At 43.1% G+C, this 26,049-nt stretch overlaps 1 protein-coding gene across 7 annotated transcripts in view; it reads right to left on the reverse strand.

Annotated features, from left to right (window-relative positions):
- Positions 1-26,049, reverse strand: part of Fbxw11 (F-box and WD repeat domain containing 11) — a 141,163-nt gene that overhangs the window by 19,002 nt on the left and 96,112 nt on the right. For 6 of the 7 annotated variants that reach the window (XM_008850760.3, XM_008850763.3, XM_029554860.1 and 3 more), the window contains 5 exons: positions 24,391-24,509; positions 22,662-22,772; positions 21,469-21,547; positions 18,930-19,112; positions 4,611-7,007 (listed from right to left, as the gene is read on the reverse strand). In XM_008850760.3, the coding sequence (XP_008848982.1) occupies positions 18,951-19,112; positions 21,469-21,547; positions 22,662-22,772; positions 24,391-24,509 (471 nt within the window). In that variant the 3' untranslated portion in view covers positions 4,611-7,007; positions 18,930-18,950. Of the gene's footprint in view, positions 1-4,610; positions 7,008-18,929; positions 19,113-21,468; positions 21,548-22,661; positions 22,773-24,390; positions 24,510-26,049 lie in introns of those variants that run through there. The other variant, XM_029554859.1, reaches the window with a different exon arrangement.

The following is a 26,049-nucleotide window of genomic DNA, read 5'->3' on the forward strand; positions in this document are numbered from 1 at the left end:
CTCACTCTCTTTCTCCTCCACCCCTCCCTCTATCCCTCTCCTTTCCCCTCCTCTTCTTAGAGACATGATGAAATTTCCTGAACCAAACCTCACAGCCCATTCTATAAACTGCTTTCACCCTTGGTGGAAAAGTCTCCACGGCCTCTTTTATCCCCTTGCTCCTGAGGTACAGACCTGGCCCTGGTCTGTGCATACAGATGGGGTGCAAGAACATTCCCAAGGAGCACAGGAGCTAGGGTGAGGAAGAGGCTCCTGGCTGTTGCCAGAGTGAGTCCTAGAAGGAGTGTGGGGCGGGATTAGGTGTGAGAACAGCAGCTATTGTTCCCCAGCAGACCCACAGCCTGCAGACAAGTCTGCAAAAGAGGGCATCCAGCAGCCCCACGGACACTTGCCCTTCAGCTGCCTACCACAGCTCACTCTTCTTTCTCCTAAATGTGGGGTGTTCCTCCAGGCACTGCTTTCAGAAGCCACAGTGCACCCCTCTAGTAGGCAGACCCCCTGGGCACCTCCATTGTCCAAACCCCAAAGCACCACCCCTCCACCCACCGAATATTCCTTTTTTATATCCACGAGATTGGATGCCCATGTGATGGGGTTCCCACCCAGGGCCTTTGCAGCGCCACACCCACACCAGAACACCTTGTCTTGGCTCACTGTGTATCTGGCTCCAACATCTGCACTAACCCTGTTCTGTGTCATCTCTTTGCAGCTCTTATATCATCAATCCACAAGTTTCAGAGCACTGGAGCAGGCACTGGGTACTATTCAGGAAAGTAAGCTGAGAGCAAGAACCGCGTGCCCCCTTTCTGTTACAGCTCCCCTGGTGGCAAACAGGAGTCACACACTAAATATGCGTGCCTCACCAGCCCCTTAGCCTCCCTCCAGGGGCGTCCTACAGTTCCTAGGTCCTTAATACCCTTCCAAGCTTCTCACCTATATCCTAATTCCAGACCGCAACATCTTTCTCCTGGATTGCAACAGTAGTCATCCTACCCACTGCTCTGGGACAGAGCCCAACACCTAAGCACCCTGCCCTGCCCTTGTACTCCATCATGCCCTGAGCACTGGCCCAGGCACACCACACATAATATTACTGATGAAGAACACACTCCAAAGGATAGCAAGGGACAAGAGATGGGCAGAGGGTCTATTGTGTTTAGAGACCACACAGCCTGTGCACTGGTTCCTTGGGGGGCTCTGCTGGCATCATGGTGCCCACAGAGCATTGACAGGGAGATCAAAGGGCCACCTGCAGAAAGGCCAGCTGTGGTCAACAAGATGGACCAGAAGCAAATCTAAGCCAAGCTGCTTGCTAACAGGAGACTAGAGCCTCAATTTCTCCAGCCACACAGCAGCAATAACTCACAATGTAGTTTTGGTAAAAACCAGAGAGTGCATTCAGCCCTTCCATCAGTTCTGTCCACCAAGAGGGAGTTGTTTATATTCCTGCTGCTCCTGTAGCTGCTGTTACCCACCCCAGCCCCATGACCTGCACAGCACAGAAGACTCAAAAGCATTCATCTGCTCTGCAGAGGACACTACATCCTGACAACTTGATGGATTTCCCAGAGATACACCCCGAGGAAATGGCAGGCTGCAATGCCTTGAGGTAGAATGGTCTTCGGAACAGAGTGAGCAGGAATGACAGTGCTCCAGCTCCCTCCTCCGCCCTGAGCTCAGGCCCTGCCTACAAACACAGAGCACTATGGGGACAGTCCTCATTGGGGACCATAACATCCCTGAGTCAGCACCCATGCCCTCATAGCATCCCCAGACTCCCTCTGCCCAGCCTGTTCCTTTCTCTGGACTGAGCACATTGTCAGCTGTTTTAATACCACCCATGAAGTTACCAGGCACCATACTCTCTAAAGATCATGTCATTTAGGTTATACTAGTTAATCCCCACAGCAATATTAAAATACTACCTTTGCTTAGTTATGAAAACTGAGGTTCAAAGCAACAATGCCCTTGCCTTGGAGCTCCACTCCTAGGGGTCTCTGAATCCCAAAGCTGTCCTTTCCTCTGCTAGCTGCTAGTCAAGTGGCCCTTGCAGAATGGTCTCCAACAAGGCCCAAAAATGGTGGTATCTGTTGGGATTTGTGAGTACAATACAGCCCATAAGAGAAGTCAGATGCTATGGAGGGTGATGAGGAAGGGCCGAGGGGCCTTCACTTGTCCTCATTGGGGCCTCCCCAGGATGGCAGGCTCCACTATTCCTAAAGCCAGCACCATTACAGACCAACCCTAGGTCTTCCAAGTTCAGTATTCTCCCAGGCCAACCCTGAGCAATAAAACCAAACAGGTACCTAGAGCCAGGATTAGTGGGTGTGTGGCGACAAACAAGGAAGCCATGGGACAATTCCATTCACTGGACATACCCAGCTTACCCAGAATGCACTAGGGAAAGTTCCTTCTGGCCTGTCCTTAGCACACAGGGGCTCTTCCCCAGGGTAGTGGGGTATGTCTGTGATCCCAGCATTTGGAAGGCACAGACAGGACTTCTCAAGAGTTCAAGGCCAGTTTGGCCTAGAGTACAACCATTGAAAAACAAACTAAAAAATTCAAGGTCCCAATACTGTACCCTCAAGCAGATGAACACCCTGAGAGCCATATGCTCCATTACTGCACAGAACCTCACCAAGTGCCCAGCGGGCACTAGACCCAGCTTAAGGCAAGGTGCCTACAGGAGTCGGAAGACCTCTGAGCTCTGCAAAGACGAGCTACCAATCACTTGATGAAAGACCACACCCAGGTGTGGTGGGCACTCAGAAGGCAGAAGTAGGTGGATCTCTAAGTATGAGGCCAGCCTGGTCTCAAAAAAGAAAACAACCAAACAACACAAAAACCCCATGAACATGCTGAGTAACCACTGTATCTAATCACCCTGCCATGAGGCATATCGTGTAACCTGTCCCTTTCCTGGGGACCTCTTCATGTCACACAACTCCCAGCAGGTCACTAAATTCAAGCTGCTGGCAGATTCCTTTTTAAAAATTACTCGCACACCTGTAGTCCCAGCACTTGGGAGGCAGAGGCAGGTGGATCTCTATGAGCTCGAGGCCTGCCTGGTCTTCATAGTTCCAGGCCAGCTGGGGCTACAGGGAGACCCTGTCTCAAAACAACCAAAAAAATTGTCAACTTCTGTTAAGTTGGGTGTTTATATAATCTAGTTTCCCATGTTTTCTTGAAAACTTAAGAGCCAGTGTTACTGCTGTGCATCAGAGCTGGGTATGTGCCCTCCTGATGAATCTGTGAAATAGGGCAGTGAAGATCCCAACAGGGATTGCCAGGCACAACTAATTGGGAAGAGGATCATCAAACAGACCCGTTCAAATCTTGTTAGACAACAAATAGGCTGAAATGGCACAGCAGCCTCTAGCCTAATGGCAGCCAAGGAATACTACAGGCCTCTGAGCAGTCCTGGCACAGGGATGCCTGCAACATTCACCTTGAAGGAAAGAGTAGTTACCAGTGATGGAAGAAGATTGGATTGGGGACGGGGACGGGGACGGGGACGGGGACGGGGACGGGGATGGGATGGGATGGGATGGGATGGGATGGGATGGGATGGGATGGGAGAAGTGAGGATTCAGCCTTTTCCCCATAAGCCATGCTGGAACTGCATCCATCCCTAAGGATAGAATGCTAATCCTAAGGATTAGCACAAACCACCATGGGGGACAGTTTGCTGTATTTAGCAGGGGTAGACACACCTACCTGTGAAGAAGGGAAATGCAAGAAACAGCAGAATACTAAGGGAATGGTCTAGAAGAGGAAAACGTAGGTTGCATGAAGTACAGCCCTGCATAGTGTCAGTCAGTTTAGAGCAGGCAGCACCCAGCATACATACTGGGCCAGGGACAGAATCACTTTTGTTTTCTTTTATAGTTTGTATATTGGTTTTCTTAACCATGTGTATATTTAAATACAGCTTTTACAAGAAAAATGGGTGGCGACAATTGCATCAAAATACTCCAAAAAACTCCGTTACCAAATTTGGCTGATGGGCAGAGCCAGATACCTAAGATGTCAGCTACTGCTCGAAACCTGGGGACTCACAGGCAGGAGCTGGTCTGCTTTAGGGTTCAGTCGGTGGCAAGCTTGCTTCCCGCACCTGCAGCTCGGGCTCTGAGCCCTTTCAAAGATGAGCGGCCTTTCACCTGAAAGCACCTGGGACACTTCAGAGGCCATGTTCCCATTTTTACAGAACTAGTGAAGTAAGCAAGCGCAAGTGAGAAGCAGATGCACTAGGACAAGCTCCAAGGGAGGGACTCCTGGGGCTAAAGTCAGCCTTCCCAGGAAAGCCCAGGTGGAGGAACCTGCAGCCTCCTCACAGCCCCAAACACTTCCTTCAACTTCACTTTACAGAACAGGCCATGTTCCTTTTTTTTTCTTTTTGGTCTTTTTAAGACAGGGTCTCCCTGTAGCCCCAGCTGGTCTAGAACTCACAGAGATCCACCTGCCTCTGCCTCCCAAGTGCTGAGATTAAAGGCGTGCACTACCACTCCCAGCTAGAACAGGCCATTTTCAAAACTCACAATCTTTTTTAATGAATATCACCAGTTCCTGAGAGCACATAATAGATTTTCTGAAAAACTTAACAAACAGCAGAGTATTGCAACACTTTATTAAGAGTATTGGCTTTGAATTAGTAGCTGAAGTAACAATTGCATAAAGCCAGGTTAGGTGTACTGCATAATACTCATACTTCATTTATTGACATTACTTAGCAATTTATTGGACAAAGGTCAAACTTGTTTTTTATTAAGCACATTCCACAGTACAAAGCCGTAATAATATCTGTACAATTTAACAGTTCCAATAGCTGTTCAGACACAAATTTATTTCAAACAGATAATTGGCAAACATAATTAATTACAAGTTAGAATTACACTATCCCAGTGCTTTAACACATTAATATAGCAGTAATTTACAGTTGCTCAATTATGGTTAGCAAAATAAAGTCCAGAGTACGTGGAGAATTACTTTTGTAATCCCCACGAGTTGGAACTCCTCAGGTGCCAAAGTCCCCTGCTATAATTCAGTAGGCACAATTCAAAGGTTGTGTGCATATTCAAAGGCCATGATTTCCCACGGAGCCAGAGGAATTTCTATATTAAACATGCAAAAACAACAGAAAAATCCAATGGTTCAGAATTCCCCTCCTTCCCGCCCCTCCCTTCCACTGGGCGCTCCTGCCAGGTGGGTGATCAGCTGTGAGGTGGAGTGGCCGAAGCTGAGGGACAGTCACCACCACTGTCAAGTTCCCACCCTCCTTATGGACAGAACTCTACTTTCTTTACACTATGAGACTCCACCTCTCAGAAACAGAATTTAGAAGCATGTAAGAAGGATATATCAAAAAAATAAAAAGTAAAAAGCAAAGCCAACCCAGTAAACAGATCACCCCCCCCCACATTGATCCCAGGGTGTTTCAAGCCAAGGACAGGCAGGGCCGAGTCCTCTTTAGTCGTAGACTATGCTTCCATGGGAAGAGGCTTCATCACAGGGAGGGCTTGGTCCTCTAAATGGTACTGACATTCCTTGATCTTTGGAAACAAATCAAAATCTAATATTGGAAGAGGGAATCTGGTGCCAACCAGTATCCTGTCCATGCACCACTCCCAATGGGGGGCTTTGAGAACCACAGTAATGGGTGACACTGGAGCTGACAGGGATGGGATTCTGACCTGAGGCTGTGCTCCATACAGGAGAGAGAGCCTGACCCTCAGAGTGAGCTCTGAACAGCTGACCAGCTCCGCAGGCTCCAACTCACCAGCAGCCCCCAACACCTCACCAGAGCGCAGGAGCCCAGGGTCAAGGAGTCCCGTCAACAGGACCTTCTTCGCCCTGTTTCAGCATTTCTACCACACAGAAATCCAGCTTGGAGAGACAACTCAATGACCACCAAAAGAGGTGACCATTAGTTTTCGGGGAAGTGTTGGGGGAGACAGGGGACAGGGACGGGACTCATGAGGAAAAGATCAGCGACGCAGAGACTGTGAAGGTACCTGTCCACTGCAAATGCTGTACAACAAATAAAACGTGTTAAACTCCTGGTTACATCTTCAAACAAGATTCCCATTAAAAATACACACAATACACACAATGACAGCAACAAAATAAAACCCCGAATGAATACTGCAGGTTTCTAGGTAATCACAGCAACCTTGGAGTCAGGTTCTTGGGCCCACCTGTGGCTAGGTGCGAACACACTCATATTAGTGTCTCAGACACAGGGGGCCCGGTTCCGGCAACCTTGAGCTTGAATTGTTATGTACATTATATCTACATGCGGAAACAGTATTTTAAATTAGGAGGCAAGCACGTGGATAAAGGTGTTACTCTATCAAATATTGAGGAATGGTGGGGGAACAGAGAACAATTAATAAAAGAAAATAGCTATATTACCTGTGGAAAGATAATATAACTGGCTTATTCTTTAAATTAAAAGAAACCAGTACAGAAAGTGTAATCCAAAAATATTAAAACAATCCGGGAGATTTTCCCATTGTCCCACACATTCCTAACACAGGCAGAACTCAATAGTGTCTGAGAAGGTCTAAAGGGGATGCTGGCTTTTGAAGGAAAGCCCTGGACACTCTGGGTAGGTGTTTGGCACCCAACGTTTCACTGAAGAATGCTGTTTTTAGTATCAGACCAAAGTGCAAAGCAATATAAATTAGAGGCCAAGTCTTCTCTTGACGGTCGATTGCTTCTGCAGGACAGACAGCATGTGTTCCTTTTGTATGAACAATGTGCATTTGAAGCATTAGGGTTTGCACTGACAGGGAGGGAATGAGCTTCGTTCTACTTGAAGTGGTGAGCTAAGGTGCCCTTCTCCAAGTAGAGCCGGGCCAGCAGTGAGAAATGTCGGAGCTTGAAGAGTGAGGCTGCTTTGCATCTACCCAGCGTCTAGAACCAAGTCCAGCCCCAGAACTCAGCTATGAACGAACTCCCTTAGGCATGTGGTAGCCATGTAGCCAGTAGTTCAAGACCAGGAAACCCTGAAGAAGAAAGAAGAACGGGTTACTCTGGTTGGACATGACACACGGTTGTGTGTCTGCCCAGTCACAGACCACATACCCGTGCACACTCCACCTCTCCACACATGGCTGCTTCTCATATAATCATCAGAAACTGAACCGTAAGTTGTTTTGGGTTCTACAAACCAGGCCCCACATTCAATGACACCTCACAGCAGCCCTAAGAGTAATTATTATTCCAATTTCACAAATAACAGAACTAAGGGTCAAGAAAGCTGTGCTTAGTTCAAAGAATTAGCTGTTAAGTGACAGAGGGGGACTCAAAAGGAGACTGGCCCAAGAACCGCTGTTACTGAAGAGGATATTAAAGAGTCTACAAACACCAAAAATGCATGACATCAGACTTCAGCATAATCTTTTATGACATCAGGCACTCCTCTACAGTCTTCAATTGTCACTGTGAAAAAGTATGAAAAATAATTTTATTCCTTTCTAAAGAGAATATTAATCAGAAAAAATTTTTTAAATAATTTATAAAGGACAATATGGTGGTGGGGGAACTCAACGTGTCAGGAACCACTTAATGTTTCATATTCTGCCGACCATGGACTTGAAGCAGAAGCACTTGTTAATCACAATCTCCAAATGCATCCATGTATGTAGCTATGTCCACACATGCATCCCTAAAGCAGAATACTCAGGAGACAACACTAGGCATGATTCAAGCTGTCATTTTCTGTTCTAAATCAAAACAAAGTAAAAACTCAGATTATTCCATCATAACTGATGGGTCACAGCCTTCCAAACAATACGCTGAGCTACAGCACAGACCACCTAGAGGCATCTTCAGTCTATTTCTACGGAGATTAGCGACACCTTCTAAAATCATGTGCCTTCTAAAGGGAAACTTTCCCAAAGGCTGCCATCTTCATAAGCATCAAAACCTCTGAGCTTCTGCATGTCCTTTATCAGTCTTTTCTCAGAGCACTTGGAAATATGAACACAGCCTCCAAGTGGGCATGCCCAACACTGGCTGACTGGAGCTGTGATCCTCCTGGAAGAAGTGTGATCAGGGGCCCTGTGATCAGAGGCAGCAGCAGTCTTCAGATGCAAAGAAGTCTTTACAGACCAGACACTTCCAGCACCCCAAGCCAAGGGAACGAACAGCACTGGTTTTACGATGCTCAGAAGCAGGAGAAGAGCGACCATGTACGGCTGACAACCTGGCTTACTCAGAAAACTGAATATTATCCACCAATTAGGAATGATAATTTTTATGAATCTGACTATTGATACTTAACTTCACATGAAGTAGAGAGAAAAAAAGCATTTTAAAAGCACACAGTTACAAACTCTCATTTTAGAAGCCTGAAATGAATGAGACAGCGCCTCCTCCTTCCCCTCCCAAGAGCAAGCCTGGCCTATAGGAGCAAAGGAGCGAAGAGGTGAGCTGTAACCAGGACTTGCTTCTCTGGTTGATCTACTTTACTGACCTACTCACAATCATTGTAACCGGCATGTAGTAGGAAAATAATAAACTTTACACCACTACATGCAAACAGAAAAGTAGTGATTAAGGAAAAACCTACCACTACATTCCCTAACACAGCAATGCCCAATGGCATTTATAGGGGAGCGCTTTAAGTCAAAGCCACAATCATTGTGATAGTGTCTCTCTTTCTTTTTCAGGGAGGGGATGGGTGGCAGATTTTTATTTTGAGATAGAGTCTTACTAGGTAGCCCATCTAGCCTAGAACCTGCTATGTACACCAGACTGGCCTCAAATTCACAGAGATCTGCCTTCCTCTGCCTCTGCCTTGAAAAGTGCTGGGATTAAAAGTATGCCCCACTACACTTGACATAGTAGTGTTTTTGTTTTTTAATTTTAATTTTTTATTGAATTTTTATGTATTTCTCCTTTGGCACCCTCCCATAGCCCCCCACAATGAAGTTCACACATTGTCATTTGTAGTAAGGACTATTATTAAAGTTAGTGTCCCCAGATGTCCCTCAGTACAAGTTCATTCACTGGGGTTTAGTCAACCTATTTAGAGTCTCTCCCTTCAAGAAGATCAGCTCTTTCTCACCCAGCTGCCAATAATTCTTCCACTAAGGTCGGGGCTTGTTCATTTTCACAGTTCTGTGCTGGGTTTTTGAGCATGCTGACACCACTGCTGTAGGTCTGTAGAAGGGTCCCAGGCACCTTAGGACCATTTCTGTATAGTCATGCACCTCCTCCCCGACTCTTACAATCTTTCCACACCCTCTTCCGCAATGGTACCTGAGCCCTGGATGGGTGGGTGGACCTCAATATAGGAGTCCTGTCCAAGGTCCCGCACCCTGTAGGCTCTTATTCTCTGTGTTTGGCCATTTGTGTTCCTGGCCCTCTGTACAAGTATCTCTGCAATAGGATGAGTCCTTTGGGTATATGCCAAGGAGCGGTACTGGTCATATGGTCGATTCATTTTTGCTTTTTTTTTTTTAAGAGTTCTCCACACTGCTCTCCATAGGGGTTGCACGAGTTTGCAATTCTACCAGCAGTTGGTGAGTGTTCCCCTTTCTCCACATCCTCGCCAGCATTTGGTATCATTTGTTCTCTTGATCTTAGCCAGTCTGACGGGGGTAAGATGAAATCTTAACATGGTTTTAATTTGCATTTTCCTAATTACTAATGATGTTGAACACTTTTTTTACTTTTTTTTTTCTGTGTCTGTGTGCATTGCCTGCATGTAGGTAAGTGCACCCATGTCGTGCAATGCCTGCGGAGGTCAGAAGAGGCTGTCAGATCCCTTGGGACTGGAGCTATGGACAGCTGTTAGCTGCCACGTGGGTGCTGGGATTCAAACCCAGGTCTTCTGCAAGAATAACTCGTGTTCTTAACTGCTGAGCCATCTCTCCGGCCCACAATGTTGAACACTTTTAAAGATGCTTCTTAGCCATCTTTACTTCTTCCTTTGAGACCGTCGGTTTACATCTTTAGCCCGTCTTTTAATTGGGTCATTTGTTTTCCTGACTGTTTGAGTTCTTTATATACTCTGGATGTTAAACCTCTGTCAGAAGTGTCTCTGGTGAAGATTTTCTCCCACTCTGTGGGTTTCTCTTCACTTTCTTTTGCCATACAGAAACTTTTTTAGTTTAATGAGGTCCCACTGGTTGACTGTTAAACTTAATTTCTGAGCAACTGATGTCTGATTTAGAAAGTCCTTTCCTATACCTGTATCTTGTGGGTTACTGCCAATGTTTCCTAACTTTCAGAGTTTCCAGTTTCATATTGAGGTCTCTGATCCATTTGGAGTTGACTTTTGTGCAAGGTGAAAGGATCTAGTTTCATCTACAGTTGGAGATCCAGTTTTGCCAGTACCATTTGTTGAAGATGCTGACTTTCCTCTACTGTGTTCTTGGCAACTCTGTCAAATATCAGGTGACTGAAATTGTGTGTACCTAGGTTTGAGTCTTCAATGATGTCTCATTGATCTATGTGTCTATTTTTGTGCAGTACCGTGCTGTTTTTAAGACTATAGCTCTGTAATATACTTTGAGATCTGGTATAGTAATCCCCCCAGCATTGCTCTTTCTGCTCAGGGTTGCTCTAGCTATCACAAGTTGCTCTGGTTATCCCAGGTCTTTTGTGCTTCCAAATGAATTTAAAGATTTTTTTTTTTTTCTAATTCTGTTAAGTATGTCATAGGGATTTCTATTGGGATTGCACTGAATCTATATATTGCTTTTGGTAGGATGGTCATTTTCACAATATTAATTCTTCCCGTCCATAAGCATGGGAGGTCCTTCCATCTTCTGGTGTCCTCTTTCTTTAAATATTTAAAATTTAAAATTTTCATTAGAGATCTTTGATGTCTTTGATCAGGTTTATTCTGATGGTTTGGGTTTTTTTTTAAGGCTATTGTGAATAATAGTGTTTCCCTGTACTCCTTCTCCGATTGCTTGTTATTGGTATATAAAAAGGCTACTGATTTTTGTAGATTAATTTTGCAACCTGCCACTTAAGAAGTGATCAGTTCTAGGAGTTTTCTGGTGGAATTTTGGGGATCTCTTATTCATAGTATCATATGATCTGCAAAAAGGGGTAATTTGATCTCTTCTCTTTTCTAATTAGTATTCCTTAATTTCTTTCTCTTGTTTTATTGCTCTAGCAAGATCCAGTTCCAGGGGAATCTGAAGCCCTCGTCTGACCTCCATGGCATTGCATGACATGGGTGCACTTACATACATGCAGGCAATACACTCATACACATAAAATAAAAATAATAATAGGGGCTGGAGAGATGGCTCAGCAGTTAAGAACACTGGCTGTTCTTGCAGAAGACCCGGGTTCGAATCCCAGTACCCACATGGCAGCTAACAAGTGTCCATAACTCCAGTTCCAGGGGATCCAACTACCTCTTCTGATCTCTGCTGGCACTGCACAACATGGGTGCACTCACCTACATGCAGACAATACACGTATACACATAAAATGAAAATATTTTTAAATAAATAAATAATAAAAATAAAAAAATATTTTAAAAAAAAGGAATGAAGGTAGTGGACATCCTTGCTGCATTCTGATTTTAATGGGAACACATCCAGGTTTTTTTCCATTCTGGATGATGTTGGCTGTGGGTTTCTTGTATATAGCTTTAATTATGTTGTGGTATGTTCCCTCCAGTCTAATTCTCTTTAGGACTTTTACGATGAATGAATGCTGAATTGAGTCAAAGGTCTTTTCTGCATATACTGAGATGACCATGTGGTTTTTGTCTTTAGGTCCGTTTATATGATTTATGACATTTACTGACTTGTGTATACTGAACCACCCCTGAATCTCTGGAATAAAGCCTACTTGATCATGGTGAATGAACTTTTTGATGTATGTCTGTATGCAGTTTCCAAGTATTTTGTTGAGAATTTTGGCATCTATGTTCATTAAGGATATGGGTCTATAGTTTTCTTTTTCGATTGTGTCTTTACCTGGTTTGAGTATTAGAATGATGCTGGAATTTGGGAGTTCTCCCTCTGTTTCTCTTTTTGAATAATTTAAGTAGTATATTGGCTGGAGATCTTCTTTAAATGTCTGGTAGAATTCTTTAAATCCATCCGGGAGGTTTTGTATTACTGTTTCAATTTCCTTTTATGTTATGGGTCTGTTTAAACTGTTGATCTCTTTTCGGTTTAACTTTGGTGGTTCCCATGATTTTAGATATCCATTCATTTCTTTTAGGTTTTCAAATTCAAGAGAGAACAGGTTTTTAAAGTATTCCCTTATAATGTTCTGGATCTTTTGGATGTCTGTTGTGATGTTTCCCCTTTCACCTTTGATTTTGTTGATTTGGATTTGCTCTTTCTTTCGGTTAACTGGACTAAGGGTCTGTCTATCTTGTTTAGCTTTTCAAAGAACCAGCTCTTAGCTTCATTGATTCCTTGTATTGTTATTTTTTGTTTTGTTTTTATTTCATTAATTTCTGCTCTAATTTTTCTTATTTCTTCTCTTCTCCTGGGTTTGGGTTTCATTTGTTCTTGCCTTTCCAGAGTCTTCAGTTCAATGTTAAGTCATTTACTTGTGCTCTTTCTGATTTTTTAATGCAGGCATTTAGAGCTACAAACTTCCCTCTCAGGACTGTTTTTCAAGTGTCCCTGAGGTTTTGTTGTGTTGTATTTTCCTTTTCATTGAATTCCAGGAATGCTTTTCTTTCTTAATTTCTCCTTTGACCCACTCATCATTCAGGAGTGGTGTTGTTTAATCTCCATGAGTACATGTAGTTCCTAGGGCTTCTTCTGGTGTTGATTTTAAGATTTATTACATTGTAGCCTGATAGAATGCATGGAATTATTTAAATTTTTTTTGTATTTGTCGAGGTTTGTTTTGTGCCCCAGTATGTGGTCAATCTTTGAGAAAGTTCCATAGGGTGCTGAATAGAAAGTGTATTCTTTGGTGCTTGGGTGGAATATTCAGTAGATGTCTGTTAAGTCCATTTGATGTATGGTATAGTTTAATTCAGACGCCTCTCTGTTTATTCTTTGTTCGGTTGACCTGCCTAATGGAGACAGTAGAGCACTGAAGTCCCGTTACTATTACCAAGTTGGGGTTAATCTGTGTCTTAAAATCTTGTAGTGTTGCTTTAGGAATTTGGGTGCACCAGTTTTATGACTGTAATATCTTCTTGGGTAATTGTTCCTTTGATCAGAATCAAACGACCCTCTTTATCTCTTCTGATTAATTTTAGTTTGAAGCCTATTTTGTCAAATATTAGAATTACAACCCGTTTGTTTCTTAGAGCCATTTGCTTGAAATATTCTTTTCCATCCTTTCACCTTAAGGTAGTGTCTGTCTTTGAAGGTGAGATGGGTTTCTTGCAGACAACAAAAAGATGGATTTTGTTTCTTAATCCATTCAACTAGCCTGTGTCTTTTGACTGGCGAGTTCAGTCCATTGATATTTAGTTATTACTGAAAGGTTTGTATTGGTTGCCATCATTTTGATTACTGTTTGCATTCTTTTTCTAATTTCACGTTTCCACAATTATATCTTCATTTAGTTTCTTTCTGTTGCCCCTGGGGTATAGTTGTTCCTTTCTCTGTTCTTTGTATTGCTTCAAGCATTCTTTGAAGGGCTGGTTTTGTGGACATGTATTTTTTCAGCCTATTTATGTCATGGAAGATTTTTCTTTCCCCTTCAACAATAATAGACAATTTTGCTGGGTAAAGTATTCTGAGCTGGCATCTATGGTCATTTAGAACTGGAAATACCTTGGTCCAGGCTCTTCTGGCTTTCATAGTTTGCATTGGTAAGCTAGCTATAATTATGATGGGTTTTCCTTTATATATGAGTTGTCTTTCTTTTGCAGCTTTCAGTATTCTCTCTGTTCTGTACATTTAGTGTTTTTACTATGATATGCCATGGGGAGTTTCTTTTCTGGTTCTGTCTGTCCAATGTTCTATGGGCTTCCTGTATTTATATGGGGATGTCTTTCCTTAATTTTGGGAAATTCTCTTCTACAATCCTGTTTAAGATCTGGTCAATACCATTAACCTGAGAGCGTCTTCTCCTTCCTCTATGCCTATGATATGTAGATTTGGTCTTTTCATGGTGTCCCACATTTCCTTCCTATCCCATTCCTGTGTGTGTGTGTGTGTGTGTGTGTGTGTGTGTGTGTGTGTGTTCATCATCTTTGCCTGAGCAATCCAATTCTCCACCTTGTTTTAAAATATTTTTAAAGATATTTTATTTATTACTTTTATTTTGTGTGTTATGCTTGCATGTGGGTAAGTGCACCGTGTCGTGCAATGCCCATGGAGGACAGAAGAGGCTGTTGGATCCCCTGGAACTGGAGTTACAGAGAGTTGTTAGCTGCCATGTAGGTGCTGGGATTCGAACCCTGGTCTTCTGCAAGAGCAGTCAGAGCTCTTAACTACTGAGCCATCTCTCCAGCCCCCTCAATTCTTCAACTTTATCCTCTAGTGTTGATATTCTGTTTTCCATTTCATTTATTCTATTGCTGAGGCTTTCTCCTGTTGTTTCAAGTTGGCTTACTGAGTTTTTCACTTCCTTCTTCATTTCAGCTTGAGTTTTATTCAATGTTTCATCTCTTTTGTGAACTCAGTCAGAAGTTTATCCTTATCCTCTTTTAGTTCTTTGGTTTGTTTATGTATTCTTTAAATTCACTGAATTTCTTGATCATGTTTATGACTGTTCTTTTAAATTCTGGTTATCTCTAGGGGGTTCTCCTTGTAGAACTCTTTCGTCTACAGGACTGGTAGAGTTTGGTGGGAACATGCTGTTTTGGTTTTCCATATTACTATTTTTCCATTGTGGCTTTGGCACGTGAATTTCTTTTGTTGTTTGTGATTCTGGTACGAAACTCAAACCTTCTTTTGTTGAGTTAAAGTCTGCTTCTGTTTGAATTATTGGTGTGCCTTGGTAGTTTTTTTTTATTGGGTATGTAAAGCTGGTTGGTTTCAGGTTCTCTCAGATTTTATTTTGGAGGGAACTAATGGCTTTGGATCAGCTACTCAGGAGCTCCCATTGAGACCCAAATCAGACTGCAGTCAGGTATACTCAGGTTTCCATCTAACATTTGGACCCCTACTAGCAGGCACTCACAACACAATTTGGGAAGTTCACTAAGGGGAGGCCCAATTTTGGCACTCTCAGGCAGTCTGCTGAGGTCTCAGCCCCTACTGTAGGGCAGAGAGGTCTAGCCCTGGGGATGTGGGAGGAGCCTCACATAATCCCAATTAGGGGGTTAGGCACAGTGAGATTTGGGGTAGCTCACCAAAAGGCGGAGGCCGAACCCAGGCACTCTTAGGAAGTCTGCTGAGTTCAGCATGGTAGTGTTTCTTATTACACATAAATCTTTAAGAGTATGGCATGGTAGTATTTTTTTCATGTGACAACAAAAGATTTTGGAAAAGAGCAATAGATTGTAAAGTTCATAGCCAAAACTGTCAATTCATTTTGAGGAAACAAACACTGGAGTTTTGTTGTGATTAGTTACAGGAACAACTACCTCACCAAAGTTAATAAGACTTTAAAAATTCGTAAATTTGACTTATAATCATAGATCACAACAAGATAAAAGGGGGTTACAAAGAAAGGGTCCGGAAGCAACATGAGCCTCCTTTCCACTACAGCCAAGAGCACAGAGTCCCTATTCCAACATGCAATGAAAGGGGAGCTGTTCTCAGGCAGGCAGGTGAGGTTCAAATCATCCCTGTGAAGGCGTACAGTGCCCCACAGCTTACCTGTCAGTATGCAGAAGAAAACAGCACAGAAGTCCTAGATCTTATTATGTATATGCTTCCTAATTAACGAGTGCAATGTTAAAAACACAAAAGAGTACATGAAGATTGCTCAATGATACTTCTACTCCCTAGTCTACTGATTCCAGAGGCCCAACAGCAGTTGGGGTTCCTCTCACTCTGTGTACACGTCTTATAGTTCCTTTTAGATGGAAAAACAAAAGCAAAGGAAAGATGCAGGTAAAGCAAAGCCCAGAGGGAAATGTATAGCTTTAAAGGTTCCCACTAGAAAAGTTAAGAATGGAATTTAGCAAAAACAGAGGTATAAGGGACTGGAGAGAAGGCTCAGCAGTCAAAAGTGTTTACTGTGCAATCATGAGGGCTGAAGTTTGGCTTCCAGCACCCACGTTAAGCCAAGTGTCCTGCTCATGCCTGTAACCCCAGCTCTGAGGGGGGAAATGGGGGTTGGAGTCGATGGCTGAGGCTTGCTGGCTTCCAGCCTAGCCAAGAAAATATAAGCCCCAGGTTCAGGGAAAGACCTGCCTCAAAGAAATAGGCAAAGATTGACAGGAGACAAAGATGCCTAATGCCCATTTCTGCCCTCCACCTTACACTTGCACACACCTGCATATACACACACAAATAAAATAATTCAATAAATCTTAAAAAGATATACAAGACTTCTCAGGGCTGAAGAGATGGCTCAGCAGTTGAGAACACTGACTGTCCTTGCAGAAGACCCGGGTTTGAATCCCAGCACCCACATGGCAGCTAATACCAGTCCAAAACTCCAGTTCCAGGGGATCTGACACCCTCTTCTGTCCTCCACAGGCACTGCATGACACGGGTGCACTTATCTACATGCAGGCAATACACACATACACATAAAATAAAAATAGTAAATATTTTTAAAAAGATATACAAGACTTCTATATTCAAAACTGCAAAACACTAATCAAGGTGAAGATCTAAGTGAGAATGAGATGACCACATTCATGGACTGGAAATTTGTTAAGCTGAAAATTCTCTCCCAAAAGACCAGGAGGGAGGACGTGTTTCTAGGAAACTCATTCCTCCTTCCCTGTATTTTCCATGGGCATCTGGGAGGGAAGGTTGGGAGGAGCAATCATTCCAGAGATCCTTATTTTCCTCCTCCTAAATCTCTACAATGTTATCTGAGGACTCCATTCAATAAATAGAAAATTTCTGCCGTGCAGATTTTTTTCAACAGACTTAATCTTCTTAGAGAAAGTGGCAAGAGAGAAGGTGATTATAGCTAGAGACACACATGGGAGGCCAGGGGCAGCAAACGTGTGAGTGGCTTACAGGTCACTGCTGACTGCCTCCCACACCCAGTCCATGGGGTCCCAGAGTCATTCTAAGACAGCACTCAGTCAGCACCACTGGTCAAACTGAAATAGTAGGACCACAGGCTTACTTTACATTCACTATTTATTTAGTGTGGGTGTATGGGCATGCACATGCCACAGCACAGCTCAAGTGTTGTCAGAGTTGGGCCTCTCCTTCCACCACATGGGTCCCAGGGATCAAACTCAGATTGCCAGGTGTGATGGCAAGTGCATTTCCCTGCTGAGTCATCTCGCTGGCCTACATCTGCCATTCTTGGATGCAGGCCACATGGGAATTATCAGTTCACATGTTGCAGGCCATTGAAGGCTCTGTTCCAACTAAATTCTGCCACTAAAGCACAAAAACAGGCACATGTGATATATAAATGTGGCTATGCTCCAATCAAACTGTACTTTATGGAGACTAACTGAAATTTTAATTTCATAATTTTCACATGGCATGAAAATAAATTTTTTCAATAACTATTTTTTGGCTTGTAGTAGCAGGGAAAAAAAAAAAAAAAAAAAAAAAAAAACCAAACTTGTTGCATTTGCTAGTGGTTCCACGAATCTTCTTTGATTTCTCAGCTTCTCAGGAGCATATTCACAGGACCCACATCACCATGTTAGCTGTAAGGACAGCTAACAACTGTCCTTACTCCAGTTTCAGGGGAACCGACGCCCTCTTCTGACCTCTATTGGCATTGCACGACATGGGTGCACTTACAAACATGCAGGCAATACACTCACACATAAAATAAAATTTAAAAAATAAAATATTTTTTAAAAATCTGGAAAGATGGCAACTTGGCGATTAGGTACCAAGGAGTCTCGATCTTTTCCATCCCTCAAATTTCACAATTCTGGGGCTAGAGAGAAGGCTCAGCAGTTATGAGTGCTTGCTGTTCTTCCGGAGGACTCAGGTTCCATTCCTAGCACCTATACTGCAGCCACAATTGTCTGTAACTCCAGTTCCAGGGGATCCAATGCCCTCTTCTGATCTCCATGGGCACCAGACACACACGGTATACATGCACACATGCAGGCTAAACACTCATACACATAAAATAAAATATTAAAATATTTTTTCACAATTCTGCACAAGGAATTTTTTATACTTTTACTATTTAATAAACAAGAAAATACATGATTTAAAAACTACTAAGAAGCAATGCTTTTATATACACAAGAATTTTTAAAGCCATCCACAGTACTAAGGACAGGTGATTATTAAGTCTACAAAGTATAATGTGCACAGATGCCAGCAGCCCTTCCGACTCCTCAAGTTAGGAACAGTGTTTCCAGTAGTTGTTGGTGTCTAGAATGCAGACAAGTCAATCTCTCATCTCCCAGACTGACAAAGTGGTCTGTCACACCCCAGCTCTACAACTAGAGCCCAGGACTTGTGCATCCAGCATGAAGACTGGCTTGGGGCTCTTAACAAATTGCACTGATTTACCATGTAGACTGACAATGGAGGGTGGACTGTGGTGGTGGGAAGAGGAGGAACTTGGACTGGGGTGGGTGGGGGTGGGGGGGGCTGTGAACTCAAGGACCAGAAAGAAAAAGTTAATTCTCATACTCCATAATCAAATCTGAAGAACTATCCTGGTGCTAAACTGCTATGATCAAGGAAATAATTTAGGAACAGCTTTTAAAACCAGCAATTACATCCATCACCTGTGAACATGAAAGCCCACAGTATATAGAACAACATATTGAGACTATCAAGACCTAACTGATCCATCTAATAGAGGCTTTAGCTCACACAACCCAGGCACATCAGTCACACGGTTCCTATAGGGAAGGTGAAGGCATTCACAGAGCTAAGAGCCAGATGGGCTGGGTGGACACTCACCTGTCGGGTGGGTGCAGACTGTTATCTGGAGATGTAAGTGTAGGTTCTGGAGGGAGAGCGTGTCTCACTCTGGGCACTGGGAGGCACATTTAAGAAATCCCAGATCAAAATAGTGTCATCATGGGAGCTGCTGATGATCTGAAACTCATCAAACTGCAGTCGAAACACACGTCCAGAATGTTCCTATGAAAAGAACAACTTGATCAGCAAACAAAATCATTATAACCCTCACATCTCACAAGCAGGGATTTGGCCCAAGCTGAAAGATGCCACTCATCTAAGCTTCCTGGATGATCTTCCAGCCACTGAGCTGCAACCTTTCCCTGGGCACAAATACTTTGCTTTCCCTTTTAAACACTGCATCCTACATTCTGACCCAGTAATGTATCAAAGAAGAAAAGTTATGTGACCACCTCACAAAGGCCACCAGAGAAGTAAATAGTACATAACAACTACTTACAATACACTGTAAAATCAGAATAAGACCAAGGAGTTGCTTAACATGACCAAGACTATCGATTTCAAACCAGTCAATATCACAATTCAGGGTGAAACATTGGAAGAATTCTCATTACAATCAAGAAAGCAGGATGGCCTCGCCACAGTTCTGCAGTTTAGTCAACCCAAGAAGTAAAGGAACAGGAATTAAAGATACAATTAAAGTTTTCAAGAAAAGTCCATCACTGTTTTCAGCTGTCTCCTCAAAAAGTTCAACAGAGTCAGTCATGGTATTAGAAATAAACAGTTTTAAAAGATTCAAATGATTCATATATAAAAATATATTATTTCTCAGAAACAAGTATTTAGTTTTAAAGCAATCAAGAAATTTTGCCACCTGCATTGTCGTGGATTGATCTGGAAGATGTTGCAGTGAGACAAGCCAGGCATAGGAACACAAATGATCTCACAGATGTGTAAAACCTAAAAGTCAGTCTCACAGAAATGAGGTAGGAGGAAACTACTGGGGGTGGGACAGGGAGGGCTGGGCGGAGAGAAAGATGGAAAACGGGGAATGCTATCAAAATGTACAAAGCTTCAGTCAGACTGCAGGAATTCCTGTCAACTGTCTGTCACACTGCTGTGACCAAAGTAAACAGCAATATGCTGTATACTTCAGATTTGCTAAAATAGCTGTGTTGTGTTGTGAGACAGGGTCTCGTGTATTCCAGGCTGGCCTCAAACTCACTATGTAACCACAGATGACTTTGTATTTCCGATTCTCCTGCCTTTACCTCCCAAGTGCTGGGATTACAGGTCTGTATTACCACACTTAAGTTTAAAAAACAAATTTTTAATATTTCTATCAAAAAGAAATGAAAAATTGATGGCTTCATTAATTATGACTTTTCCATAAGTTATACAGATCAAAATACCACACTGTACTCTAAGAACACACAGTTAAATTTTTTTAATTAGATAAAAGCTCCCAAATACTTTAGACATTTTTGGCCTTTGGAACGGAGTATGTTGCTAAGAGGCCCAAGGACATTGTAACTTTTAGCCAAGAAACTGGCTCCTCTTCTTTGGGGTCTTTTTACCCTAACTGCCTAGCCAGTTCCTACCTCTTATTCTTACCACGCCATAAAGGGGTTACCCAACTTGCAGATAGGGTTACCTCTTCAGAGGGGGGACTGTTAGAGCAGCAAAAAGTCCCACAAAAAAGAAAAGAAGAAAGAGTATATGAAGTTATCAGAAAAAAGTGATGGGGAGATAGGGGAGGAGTTGGAGGGGAGGGAGTGGGCATGGATTTGATCAAAACACCTTATATGCATGTATGAAATTCTCAATAAAGTACTAAAAAAAAATTTTTTTTTGGTCTTTTTGAGACAGGGTCTCCCTGTAGCCCCAGCTATCCTGGAATTCACTATGTAGACCAGGCTGGCCTTGGACTCACTGCCTCCCAAGTGCTGGGATTAAAGGCGTGCGCCACCACGCCCAGCCCCTAAAAAAAAATTTTTTTTAATTAAAGTAATTCTGCCAGGCATGGTGACACATGCCTTTAATCCCAGCACTCAGAAGGCAGAGGCAGGCAGATCTTTGTGAGTTCAAGGCCAGCTTGGTCTACATAGTGAGTTCCAGGCCAGCTGGAGCTACAGGGAGACCCTGTCTCAAAAAGACCAAAAAAAAAAATAAATAAATAAAATAAAATAAAATAAAAATAAGGTATTTCTATGTGCCAAATAATCCATACAGTAGAGACTGAGGGGAAATTTCACTTTAACAGTATACAAGGTGCAGAGTTCTAAGAACCTACCACAGTCACAGATTCAACACGACAAAGAATCCCCCAAGCCTAGAGGAGGGAAGGCAGTGTGATCCATGAGGACATCAGTCCACTCACAGAGGAAGAAGCTGATGCAAATGCCTAGTAGCTTGTAGTAATGTAAAGAGCTGGTATTCTCTGGTTCTGGACAGCCAAAGTTAACCATGAATCTCTCTGAAGGCATACAGCTTTACTGTGATCCACCTAAGCAGGGCTATATGCAGATGGCCACCCTACAGCACAGGGTACCCCTCTCTACCCCAACAGATCACATACCACCAAGGTGCGTAAACACAATGTGCTCGCTGGGGCTCGAGGGTCAAGAGCAGCTTGCAAGTCCCAGACTTTAATTTTCCTACAAAGGAAAAATGAGACAGGGATTAGGAGAGACATTATCATTGTCCATTGTCAAGCAATCCGTGGAAGAGGGGTGCACTTGAAATGTCTATGACAAAATCCAGCGAGCAACATGAGCGTATAAGTTTTTGAACCAATTATATGTGATTTTGGGAAAAGGACCTAAATTTTCTCAGAATTCTTAAAACTCTAAAGGTTGTTTTTTTTTTTTAATTTTTGGTCTTTTTGAGACAAGGTCTCCCTAGAGCCCCAGCTGGCCTGGCACTCACTACGTAGATCAGGCTGACCTCAATCTTACAGAGATCCACCTGCCCCTGCCTCCTGAGACAGGGCTGGGAAGAAATATTATTTAGGGAGATAAATAAGGAGAAAGACTTGGTTATCTAAATTCAAATCATTAGGAATGCCACCAAATTGATTAGTTGTGGTACTGAGTGTAAAATTCCAAGGATACTTTTCTCCAAATGAATTAAATGCCTACAAGTCAGTAATGTGGGTGGAAGGAGGCTACCTGCCCCATTTGTGATGCGTACATAATTCTCAATAGCCCATAGTTGTGATTTGCTCATTTAGAACAAGAGAAGAAAAGAAGAATCTACTACTGAATTCATCAGGGGAAGGAAAAGTCTGGTCTACTTATGATTAAGGCAAAGAACTGAATTCCCCACAGCTAAGCTACTCCTCATGTTGATTTATTCTACCTGTGTGTGAACTTATGTGCATATAGGTGTGTGCATGCAGGCATGTGCTTTGTGTGATGGTCAGAGGATAATTTCTGGAGTCAGTTCTCTCCTTCTACTGTGGGTCTGAAGATCAAACTCAGGTTGCAGGCTTACACAGCAAGCTCCTCTACCCATGGAGCCATCCTACTGGCCCTGCTCCTTACTTACAATGATGGTTAGAATACGGACTTAGGAACTAGAGTGCCTTGGCTGCCCTGTGATTTGAGGCAGGCTTTATTTCATCTTTCTGGTGTGAATGTCCTTACCTGATCAACTGTTGTTAACAGACCTTTCTTACACAGAACCCAGCTCAAATGGAGCTGTTTAACATACTACGCTTCTTTTCTTAACATGGTTATAACAGCACATGTGAAAATCGTAAACACGTACCCATCATAGGCACCACTGACAATCCTCTTGTTGTCAAACCGGATGCATCGGACCAATTCTTCATGCCCCTCTAGGACTCTTAAACAGGCACCACATTCGATATCCCATAGCCTTGAACGAAAAACAGACATCTATGAAACAAGCTCTCAACTCACTCTATCCTTAAGCTGTTGACATCTGTTGCATGACTTTTCATTCTCTTTGAATTCCACATTTCTATCTCGCCCCTGGCTCATATCACAGATAGGTATGTCCATTTAAACTAGCTGTGATTTTAGCACTAATTTAGGAGGAAGCCTTACCTTCTGTTGTATTTTGTTTTATACAGTTTGAAAGTTTAAAAAAATCATGTGCATTTTCTATTTAAATCGAATCTTCAATTATGTTTAGTCCCTGACAATTCTCTCAATGTCTCAGTTGACGAATCTACATAACCCAGTTAATGGTCTGGGAAAAGTTCTTCCGGGGGAGACAGGAACTTTGGGCAGTAAAGGGGAAAAGCATGTTCAGGGAAGGAGGATGGTGAGGAGCCCAGAGAACCCATGTACACAGCCAGGGGGTCCATCCCAAGCTCCCTGAGGCATGGTGGTCTTCTAATCCTGGTGAAGCTTAGCTACGCCTTGTTTGTACCAGACAAATACTAGGGTTGATCAGGCCCTGAGGTCTGAGTGGGGGACTCACTGGGGGTAATAAATAATCTTAGAATACTAACACATCGACTACATCCAGCCTTTCCTCTGCATATGACTTACAGGCTATGGATTCATAGGTACTCTAATTCTGAAGTTAGAGCTATTTTTTCTTTTTTTGTTTTCTATTGTGATTGATTTTTACACATTTGAAAAATAATCACAGAAAACTAACAAAACAAGGTGAGCAAATTCCTGCGCTCCAGGCTTTTTCCTAAACCTCCACCTCCCCTGCTGCAGCTGATGCTGCTCAAAATACTTCCTTTCAGCTGTGATACAGTATCCGCTGTGAACTGAGCCTCCCTATTCTGCTGTGATGCTGCTCAAGATACTTCCTTTCAGCTGTGATATAGTACCTGCTGTGGCCTGAGCCTCCCCAGCTCCTGTGTAGCAAGCACAGGACCCAGAAGTCTGAAGGTCACACTCAAGCCATTCAGCAAGGCCAGTTCTTCCTTTGGGATACGACTTTCTGCATATGTTCCTCGAGCATCTGTTCCTCGAGTCCTTCTATAACTGCTGATGCTGTTCTACTTCTTCCTACAGCTTTAGATAATACAGCCACAGCAGAGTGGAAACCGATAGGGTGCAGGACAGGCCCTGGGATTCAGGCTCTGGAAGGCACTCAAGGCAAGCTGCCCTTGCTGGCCAGGTGGTCTCCCTGCTGTACCAATGCTAATACTTTCTTTTTTTTTTATTTTTTTTTATTATTATTTTTATTTTATGTGCATACGTGTATTGCCTGCATGTAGGTAAGTGCACCTGTGTTGTGCAATGCCCCCGGAGGTCAGAAGAGGCTGTCAGATCCCCTGGAACTGGAGTTACGGACAGTTGTTAGCTGCCATGTGGGTGCTGGGATTTGAACCCAGGTCTTCTGCAAGAACAGCCAGCGTTCTTAACCGCTGAGTCATCTCTCCAGCCCCGCTAATACTTTCTTATCAGAGGCATTCCACTTATTCTGAGTTCTCTGAGCCTGGGATGGAAGATGAATCAACAAGAAAATGAAGTAAGGTTGCTCTGTCAGCACACCAATTTCTACCCACCTGATAGTATTATCTGATGATCCACTAACAACCAGTCGATCCCGGTACTGGAGACAGGCAATGCCTCGCTTGTGCCCATTGAGAGTACGAACAAATTCACAGGTGCTGGTGCTCCAGACCTGTAGGAGGAACAGCGGTGCTTTTAAGAATGAGCACAGGAAGGTCCTCTTACGAAACCTTCTAGAGAGACAGAGAGAGAGAGAGCTGGGCATGCTGTACGCCTGTAATCCAGGGGGCTGAGGCAGGGGTGATAAAGACAGCTTAGGCCACATTGCAAGACCCTGGGGGCACTTCCAAGAATGATCCTGAATGCATGACCATAAAAACGCACTCTTCTGCCTTAACAATGGAACTGGAGTAGAAACTGGACAGCATGAAATTTTCTTGGCTGCAGAATAAAACTGGAGTGAAATACAGAGAGAGAAGAGTTGGGAGTTTCCAAACTTTGAAGACCTTCACAAAGCCAACATCTCCTGGACAGTTCGGCCATTTATTTGTATGAAGGACAGTCTGAGCCAGATTTTATGTTTTCATGCCAATTAACAAAACAATATACTTGAAGTGAAAACTCTTCACCTTCCTTAGCCTCTTCTTTCCAGTAGTTTCTCGAATAGCTCCATTTATTTTGCCATATCCTCCTAATATTACATATGTGATATAAGAATCCCCTCTTGTAAATTTATCTGTAAGACTCAGATGCTCATAGGCACGTTTAAAACCAAATGGTAGCCGGAGTCCCTGGATTACTGTACCAGCTACATTGGAGTTGAATGGGATGAGCAGATATTTCTATGCCTATCCCCTCTCCCCACACCAAATGGAGCTGGACCCCTACCCTTAAGTCATATATGAAAACTGAATTCAAAAAAGATCAAAGATCTTAACAGAAAAACTAAAGTTATACAACCCTTAGAAGGAACACAGGAGAACAAAGCAGCAAACCTCTGGGGTTGGGCAATGGTTTCTTAGACATTAAATCAAAAGCACAAATGATAGAAGAAAATTAATTGATAAGCTGGATATCACCAAAATTAAAATTACTTGCTGGGTATGGTGGCACACGCCTTTAATTCCAGCACTCAGGAGGCAGAAAAAGGTAGATCTCTGTGAGATCAAGGCCAGCTTGTCTCCATAGCAAGTTCAGGTCAGCTTGGGGCTACACGGAAACTACCTACCACAAAATAAAAAGATATCCCAATGAATGGGAGAGAGATCATACATTTTAATAAGGGACTTAGCTCTACAATATATATACAGAAGGGTGTCTTACCCCACCCCAAGAAACACAAAACCCAAAAAGCTAGGCACCATCATACATGCCTTTAATCCTAGCACTTAGGAGGCAGAGGCAGGCAAATCTCTGTGAGATGGAGGCCAGCCTGGTCTACCTAACAAGTTCTAGGCCAGCTGGGGAACAGGGAGACCCTGACTCAAACCAACCCTCTCCCCAAAAAAACAAAGCAAAACAAAACAAAAACCCTTTACAACTCAACCATAAAAAGAAAACTACCCAATTTTTTAAATGGGCATAAGATTTAAATACATTTTTCCAAGGTGGGTATATAGTGAACATTTGGCCAAGCCAAAATGTTCAATATTACTAGTCAATATTGAATGCAAAACAAAACCTGAGGTACTCCTGCATACCCACTATGATAG

The sequence above is a fragment of the Nannospalax galili genome, unplaced genomic scaffold (genome assembly GCF_000622305.1).
Source record: "Nannospalax galili isolate Female #2095 unplaced genomic scaffold, S.galili_v1.0 scaffold104, whole genome shotgun sequence".
In the NCBI taxonomy this organism is placed as follows: domain Eukaryota; kingdom Metazoa; phylum Chordata; class Mammalia; order Rodentia; family Spalacidae; genus Nannospalax; species Nannospalax galili.